Source organism: Neltuma alba, unplaced genomic scaffold (genome assembly GCF_004799145.2).
Source record: "Neltuma alba isolate B1F8T4 unplaced genomic scaffold, ASM479914v2 tig00006594_pilon, whole genome shotgun sequence".
NCBI lineage: Eukaryota > Viridiplantae > Streptophyta > Magnoliopsida > Fabales > Fabaceae > Neltuma > Neltuma alba.
Genome location: NW_021634507.1, coordinates 26999 through 36646, shown reverse-complemented (window position 1 = coordinate 36646; position 9648 = coordinate 26999). Strand labels below are relative to the sequence as shown.

Below are 9648 nucleotides of genomic sequence, written 5' to 3'. Positions count from 1 at the left end.
AACACGTGATAACTTCCCTCTGCTCTGTCCAGTGTCTCCATTTTCTGCACTCTGTCCATTTTCGGGTAGGAGGTTGCTTCTATTTTGTAGTAATATTTTCAGCGAGAGGAGTATTGTGTGAGAAAAGAGTGTATTTACTGTGGGAGAGGAGAACGAAGTGGCGCTAAAGTAGTGATCTGTCAGCATTGTTAAAGCTAGGGAGGAGGTAGAGGCATCATCACAGTTGTGTATGGCTATTAGAATTAACAATAGCATTCAGCAACAAAATCTAGTGGTAAGTTTGAAGCTTTGGTTTGTTTATGGTGGTTGCTGCATGTGTGATACATTAAGGAGAGGGGATTCGTTTAGGGTAGGGATATGTATATGTCTTTTTCCTTGAATAAGTTGTGATTGATTGGCGAAAAATGCTTATATATGGAAGAAGATGTGCGAATGGGTTTGGGTGGGAAGGGAATGAGAGCATCAGTTAGAAGGATGATAAGATTAGTTTGGGAAATGATGACAGGGGAATGGGTAAAGTGTAAATTGAATTGGTCAACTATAAATTGATTTGAAAAGATGTTAAATTGTTAGTGTGGTTTAAAATGACAACATGGAAGTAGGGAGATTGACAAGTTGATTATGTAAAATAACGATTGTGTAATTGACAAGTTGGTAATAGGAAATTACAAGTTATTGAGTAGTTGGGAATAAGGTTGCTATGGGGTCCTAACAAGTTAATAATAAGAAATGACAAGTTTAAAAATGACAATAACAAGTTGGGAATAACAAATGCGAGTATGACAATTGGAGAACTTTATAATCTGAAATAACTAGTTGATAATTGTAAATGACAAGTTAATGATGAGAAATAACAAGCATGAGAAGCAGTTGAGAATAAAAATTTTAGTGTGAGACATTGACAACTTGCTTATATGAAATTACAAGTTCACATTTCGAAATAAGAAGTCAATGGTGGTGATGTAAGAAGGTTGTTGGTTAACAGAGGTGATAGTTAGTTAGTAAATGTGGTTGTGAAGGATTGTATGTTGAATGTTTTGCAGGAAGAGGAAGATAGCATCAGAATGAGCCTTTGGATTGAAAAAGGCACACAATGGTTGGTTATTAATCAGAAGTGAGCTTATGGGCACAATAGCTGACCCTAACATGACAGCCAAGCAAAAGAGAGATGTTGCGTCAAATGCATAGAAAGCTCTGTGCACTAAAGAGAACATAAGGTACACCAAGGAGGCAAAGAAAACAAGGCCACAAAAGGGAGAAGAGGGGAAAAAACATGTTCCATCATTTCTAACCCGAGTGCCAAGAAAATTACTACACTTTGTGAATAATAATGAAGACTTAAGGGAGAGGGTTGAGAGGATAAGCTTTGGGAGGCTGTTGAAGGTTGGATTAAAGAGACTACCTCATGATCTCATTCTGACCATGCCAAGATCATATGACCCGCCAATGCATCAATTTACAATCAAGGGCAAATCAGAGGAAATAAGAGCAGAAGATGTTGAGGAGCTCTTAGGAATCCATCACGGTGAGGAGGAGATGAAAACTAAAGTTGATGAGGGTGATGCTATGTATAAGGAGTTGAGAAATGAATATCAGAAAGTGTCATTTAGCAAAATACTAAAAGACATTGTTTCAGGGGAGGAGGATCACATATTTGAGTTTTTATTTGTGCTATACACAGATACTTTTCTATGTCCGAAATCAAGCTCATAAGTGAGTGAGAAGTTGGTCAGAGTCATGCGTTGCACAATGGATGACTTTGGAAAGTGTGATTGAGCTACATATATTATAAAAGACCTCTGGAAAAAATGGAAGACTATGTCAAAGCGTGCAGGCAAGGCAATGAAGGGTAGGGGAGCAGTATTGTTGATGGCTGCATATACTTGCTTCTGGTATTACTATTTTGTTTGTTATTGGGTTTGCATTTGATTACTGATGTGTATAACATTAATGTTATATATATGTGCTTGGCTTGCAGCTTTTTTTGGTGAGCATTTTAACCTCAACATACCTATTGGCTGATAGTCCACTATTGCAATTGAATACTGGACTGATGAGAAGATAAAAGAATTGGCCAGCAAGGAGAGAAAGAGTGTTAGGGGAATTATGTATGGGAAAAGGCAGTGAAGCTGTGATGAGGAAAGAAGAGAGGATAATTGTAAAGTTTTTGGACTCGGTATGTGGTATAATTAGTAAACTAAAGTTTTTATTTGGTAACCTAAACTTCTTATCTGCCATAGTTATGTTGTCATTTCCTATACTGAAGTTGTGATTTGCTATAGTGAAATAGAGCTTTGTCATTGTTCAGTTGTAATTTGGCAAACTCAAGTTGTTATTCACTATACTTATGTTGTGATTCGCCATATTGAATTTGTCATTTGGTATACTGAGATTATGAACCTGTCATTTGCCATTGTGAACCTGCCAGTTGCCTGACCTGAGTTGTGATTTGGTTTACTGAACTTGTCATTTGGTATAATGAATTTGTCATTTGACATAGTGAACCTATCATTTGCCATACCTCACTTGTTATTTGGTTAACTAAAGTTGTCATTCTCTATAGTAAACTTGTCATTTGCTATACATGAGTTGTGATTCGTTTACTAAAGTTGTCATTCAATATAATGAACTTGTTATCTGTCATAGTGAATGTGTCATTTCTCATAGTGAACTTGTTATTCTATATACTTAATTGACAAATGTCTTTTGCATGCAGAAGCTGAAGAAGTTACATGAGCACCTAATAAAGAGGATAGAGGAAGGGCAAAAGATGCTGATGAAAATAGGGAACGAGGAAGGTGGGAAGGGTAAATCAAGAGGAAAGACTCAAGTTGAGACAGTGCCTACAAATATCAGTGAGTCTAAAGATAATGAGGAGAACAGCACAACAATGATGACACAACTAAGGAAAAGGAGAAGGATGAAAGAGGCAGTACAGATGGAGATAGTCATGGGAAGGGTGACATGGAGGATCACAATGAGAATGAAGAGAGGGATGAAGAGGGTCAAGGGGATGGTGATGACATGAGTAAAGGGGATAGGGAACATAAGGGTGATAGGGAGGGTGATGACAAGTAACATTTGTAATATAGAGTACAATACCCACAACTAGTTTCCCCATAGAAGTGCCACCCAATTTTGAAGGTTACGATAGGGAAGGTGACATACTCATAGCCAGTTCCCCTATAGAAGTGCTAGGCAGCGTTGTAGGTGATGATGCAGAGGGTGACATACCTGCAGCCAGTTTCCCCAAGGAAGTGTCACACCCACATTGAAGGTGTGATGCAAAGGGTGACATACCGATGGAGGTAACCCCCTGGACCATTGTTGAATATGTTGAGCTGATCCACAACCTGTATCTGTGCAGCCACAACAACTAAGGAGATCTACTAGGGTTCGATTCAGCAGGATCAAGTCTCCTTGGTTGGAGTTGAAGGCACAATTGAGAGGGAAAGGGCCTATAGAGCCTAAGGTTTTTTTTTTAACTTAGTCAGTCGAGTTGTCAAAGGTGATGAGGGTGAGATGTAAGTGAAAATCTTAGCTTATGTGATGTTATTTGTTGACTACATGTTAACATAACACATCTAGTAACTCACTTGAATATGTTTCAGTCCTTTGATCATAATGTTTGATGAAGACATCCCCTGATAATTGTTGCATTCACATGGTAGAAATAAAAGTTGAGTAACTAGGTGAAGCCATTAGTCCGTAAGGCTTTGGTGCAAGAGCAGCAGGCAATTGAAAGGCAAGTTAGGAGGCATATATTTGATGCAAACTTCATGGTGAGGTTTCTGTATTACTAATGTACTTTGTTTATTTACAAGTTTGCAAATGGAAATGACAGAATAAAGTGTGTTATAGTGAATAACAACTTGGTTTTGTGCATTTGACAGGCCATAATGATCCGTGATCTAGCTCGTTGGGATCCTAACTAGCATGCATGACAAATACTTCTACATTACGTTGGGTACAATATAGGTGACTGCAACTTGATTCTGGGTCCTACTCTAGTTGGGGAGCATTGGTTTTGTTTTGCTTTCGAACCAAAGACCCATAAGTTCAATGTCCTCGATATACAAGCAAGTTTAGAGCGTAAGAAAGACCACCTCTAAGCAGAAGAAGACAGCCACATATGACCCTCAAGAATTGGCCATCACAGGGTGTAAGACGTTCCTCACCTGTGCATGTTAGATAGGGAAACGGCTTTTATATTATTATCCTTTTGATGAATATGCATATGTGCAAAGGAATCGGTTTGAAAACATACTTTGGATGGTCAAACCAGATTTGATTGATAAGTTAGAAATTATTGGGCCTAATATACCATAGCAAAATAATTTGTGAGTATATAAACCCTACTCATGTGATATGTTGTTTGGCTGTGTTGGTTTAAGGAGCTGAAATTGTTAGGGTGGTGTTGTGGGCAAGAGGGACTGCGATGTGCATGTGCTTATATGGCTTAAGAAATGGGAGCCTAATATTCCCCTTCAATACAATGAGGTAATGACATGACCTTATTTATTGTGCAATCAACAGTGACCATCTGTGACTTATTGGGCGGTAAACTTGCTGTGCAGGCTGATGTGTCCTCTTTTTGGCGCGAGTTGATGTAGTGGCTAGTGAACCATGATGACAATGAATGCTATCAGAATGCATACGATCTTATCTCACAACCAGAGAAGGGCCAAATGACCAAGAAAAGGAGAACGCCTTTGTAGAAAGCATTTAAATTAGGCTGTGTGACTTTTACTAACTTTACTAATAGATTCATTTGTTGAAATTGTATGCTAATTATTATAATGGTTATGATATGGTTGGATTGCTGCTATAATAGTACTTACATTTGGAATGACAAATTTTCCTTTAGTTAGGCCAATCTCAAGTTTACTAGGTCCAACGACAAGTTCACTACGGGCTATGACAACTTATGATAAGGCTTTCATACAGATTTGAGATTCTCTATTAAAAATGGCTCAATTTGTACATTGATTCACTGAATGACAGTTGATAAAGGAAAATGACAAGTTCACAATAGCAAATGACTAGTGTTCAAAACGTTTTCATGCAATGGTAAATTTTTGTTGAAATGACGGCATTTCCACTTCTGATAAACACGAAATTACAACTCCACTAAGGAAAATACCAAGTTCACAAAGAAAAATGACAAGTTCTCATAAGGTTTTCATGAAACGGTAAATTTACTGGATTTCCACTTCTTATAAACATTAAATTACAACTCCACTAAGGAAAATGACAAGTTCCCATAAGGTTTTCATGAAACGGTAAATTTCTATTAGAATGACTGGATTTCCACTTCTGACAAATACGAAATTACAACTTCATAAAGGCAAATGACAAGTTCACTATGCAAATAACAAGTTCCCATAAGATTTTCATACATTTTCATAAATTTCTGTTGAAATGACTGGATTTCCACTTCTGACAAACAAGAAATTACAACTTCATAATGGTAAATGCCAAGTTCACAATGGTAAATGACAAGTTCCCATAAGGTTTTCATACATTTTCTTATTTTCTCTACTGGAATTACACTTTGCACATTCCTGATGGCAACCACTTCTGATAAACATGAAATTACAACTTGACAACAAAAAATGACAAGTTTATTATGCCAAATGAAAGTTCCGATAAGGATTACATACAATTTCATACTTTTCTGCTAGAGTTACACTTTGCACATTTCTAATAGCAATCACTCCTAATAAACATGAAATTACAAGTTCACAATAGCGAATGACAACTTAAGTATGCAAAATAACAAGATCCCATAACATTTTCATACAATTTTGATAGCAACCACTTCTGATAAACAGTAAATGACAAGTTCAGATTTCTTTGACAGTAACAAGTTTTTTACAACATTCAATGATAAGTGCACATTAACTTGCATCTTCCACTTAATGTCCCTTTGTCACCAAACATAGAACTAACAAAAAATATATGTGCACATCTACCAATACCCTGCTCCCAAAATATTAAGAAGGGTAGACCCTATATGTGCTAAAAAAAAATTAGTTGTCCCATTTGCAAGTTGAAGTTAACCTAGGTTAGGAGTTTTACATGTCCTCTTTGTATGTCCAGGACGAAGACATCTAGTACAATGATATATTTTTTTGTTCTGAAATTGTGATTCCTTTCTGTTTCTTCTTAGTCTTCTAGGAGGCCTAGTAGTGATTGGGGTTAAAAGTAAGGTTTGGGCAGTAAGATTCTCAAACCCATAGTCATTCAGGTCAAGCATATCAATTGTCATCACTAGAATCATACCCCGGGCATAGATTTTCTCTTAGGATGAACGTTTGTAACACTCTTCAACATAATCATAAATATTGCCCCTTATGGTCTTAATGGCTACACAAGCATATGAGTATGGAATCCCTAACATTTGCCAAGCTCCACAGCTGTATTGGTATAGGCCAAGGTCCACTCTTTGGTCTCCACGTGATATGTACACGCATATTCTTCCCCCTCCATAATTCTCACAGTACATTTACCTGTTGAAATACACATGCTCCAACACTTTTGCCTCTATTTCTGGCGCAACACAATTACTCCACCTAGTCATTGCTGCATATGATTCATGCATTTTCCTTGCTACTTTCTCCCAGTGCTCATGGATCATTTCGGCCACGTTATGCTTCCTCTCCCTTACCATCCAAGCATTAAAAGATTCAATTAAACTAGTTGTTATGTTGTTCCACCTTCTATATGGGAACTTGTTTAATGCACACTTATCCACATCATCTTGATTGATAACTCAATCATATAACTCACGAGACATGGTTATGAGCTCATACAGGGCGTGATCAGACTCATCTGCAAGTCTTGCATAAGCCACTTTATCTAATGCATCTTCCTTTGAATTTTCACTTGTCCTTCTCCGACCTTTATTTAATTTCATATATTCAGAGCTAAAGTTCTCCTTGACATGCCTATAACAGTATGCATGTTTTTCACCCTCAAATATTGCTTGCAAAGCTCTAATTATGGAATTATGTCTGTCTAACACAATAGTCAATTGCATTGAACCAACTATTTGTTTAATCTTGTGAAAAAACCACGTCCAGTCCTCAAGATTCTCTCCCTTCACCATTGCTATTGCAAATGGCAACATCTCATTATACGTATCATATGCCGAAGCTAACAGTAACATCCCCTTATATGGACCACTTAAATGGATACCATCAACATATAATGTAGGCCTTGCACCGTTCAAAAAACCCTCAACACATGCACCATATACAATGAACACACGCTCAAATCTATTACCATTGTAGGCCCATTCAGCAACCTTTTTGTCATCAGTTTCCTTCAATATTTCACATAACTATGGTATTAACATATAGGACTATTCTGGTTTCCCATGTATTTCTTCTATTGCCTTTTCCTTTGCTCTATAGGCCTGACAATATGTAAACCTCACACCATACTCCCTCTCCAACATCTTTCTTATTTCAGTGGGCTGTTTTTCAGCATAGTCCCTTATCTCTTCAACTATTACTGATGATTTCAACACAGTATTTCCATCATAAGTCACAATCATATTGTCTTGTGCTGAATGAATGTGCTCATTACAAAATGTAGTCACACGTAATAAATGATTGTTCTTTCCAACAGCATTTGCACATATCTTCCAAGAACACCCTTCTACTTTACACCTCACATTCATCTTCTCCTTACTATTCCTGACATATCTTACTACAAACTTCTCTACAATACTGAACATGTACACAGCTTCCCTAAAGGCAACAACATGTGAAACATATTGGCCCACTCCTATAAACACTCCTGCCCATTTCATACAATTCATCTCGCCCATCAGTGTTTCCTAACTCTTTAAACCACTACATTTGCCTTTTTGACTTGATCTACCCCCTTCAAAAGTCAGGCATTCAACTCCATTCTCAACATTCACTGGCTCATGTTCATCACCAATAGTCATTTCAAATGCATTCATATATTGTGAAAGTCCCAATAAATTCTCACTCCTACCACCATAATACCAAGTTAGGACGCCTATATTTAAATGACAGGTTTGATTATCATAGCAACAACTACATTAATGAAAATGACAACTTCAGTTACGAATATAACTCGTTCACATATAGCAATTACAATATTAGTAAGTGAAATGACAGCTCTAGATATGGAAACTCCTCCTTTATAAAATAACATGTTTGTATATCTAAATAACAAGTCCACATATGGTTATTACCACTTTAGTAACTAAAATAACAAGTTTACATATACAAACTAATGGTTGCTAAAATAACAAGTCCACATGTGGTAATTACAACTTAAGTTACCCACATATCAAGTTTCTATACAGAAACTATTGGTTAGTAAAACAACGTCTATAGATCCAAATAATAAGTCCATATATGATAATTACAACTTTAGTATATGAAATAACAAGTCTACATATGGAAACCACTACTTATGTCTAATAACAAGTTTGTATTTCTAAAAGACAAGTTTATAAGTGGAAATGACATGTCAACTATGTTGAATAACAAGTTTGCATTTACAAATTACAACTTAGGACTGCAACACCATTCGCTTGGTTACAACATTTCTGTATGCATTAGCAACAATATATTAGTAAATAACAAGATTCAATTCTAAAACAAAACCACTTACATGTTTGGATCATTCCTCACTCTAGGTTCCTTGTCATTCCCTTTCCTTCCTATATACACATGAGCACTGCTGTCATTATATCTAAACAAGTTGCAGATATCACCATCATCACAAAGATTAATCAATGTATTCTCATCAAATTTGACTTTATACTTAATCTCATATTTACTACCATTATTGCCTATCCATTGTGATATTATTCCACACAACTCGTCTACTATTATCCATTCTTTTATACTGGTTACCCTTACACTCCCTCCAATATATTTAACTATCCCTTCACAATTTGCTTCAAAATGTCCACCAACGTGCACCTAACAGAACAATTCCTTCTCACAACTTCTTCCGTTATTGAAATTCATTTTTTATACTAATCTGTAGCAAAAATTTATGTTTAGTCAATAAATCAGCTTCACTAATAAATATTTACACATTTATGCCATCAACTCAATCATTTACATACCAAAATAAAAACCTGCGACCTCTTGTCTTCCCAACTTCACTTTAGGGCTTCACAACTTCACTCTAAGGCTTCACAATTTCAACACCCAAAATCACGACATCCTTATTTCCTGCTTCCGCGGCAACACCTGAACCTTTACACTCAAACTAATGGCTATTATCCCGCCCACACTCTGCTAAACCGCTATACTCCTAGCCCTTCCCTATTGCCACTAACACCATGCACTGCAAATGAGAGATGGCCAATCACACTAAAAAAACAAAAATATCCCACCTCCAACTAACCACAACCTTCTATATTGTGATATTTTTCATCTTTAACTACACCTCCCATTCCCTCCCTTCCTCTGGCCTACCCACCCACACAACAAAGATAAAGATGAAGAATATCACAATGCGCAACTCTTATAGGGAAGAATAGAAGAAGAGTTTAGTTAGTAAGTTACTCGCTTCATTGCCAATGTTGGAAGATCTTCCATCCCAATATCACACACATGTTGGGTCTTCCTTCTCTAGTAGCTCTCTCGC

General features: G+C 36.8%; 1 protein-coding gene across 1 annotated transcript; it reads right to left on the bottom strand.

Annotated features, from left to right (window-relative positions):
• Positions 1-6775: 6775 nt before the first annotated feature.
• On the bottom strand, positions 6776-7837 carry LOC114750641 (uncharacterized). Its single transcript, XM_028939236.1, has 2 exons — positions 7400-7837; positions 6776-7327 (listed from the first exon to the last, which is right to left on the bottom strand). The coding sequence occupies exons 1-2, from the start codon at positions 7835-7837 to the stop codon at positions 6776-6778; spliced, it is 990 nt and encodes a 329-aa protein (XP_028795069.1).
• Between the last annotated feature and the right edge of the window lie 1811 nt (positions 7838-9648).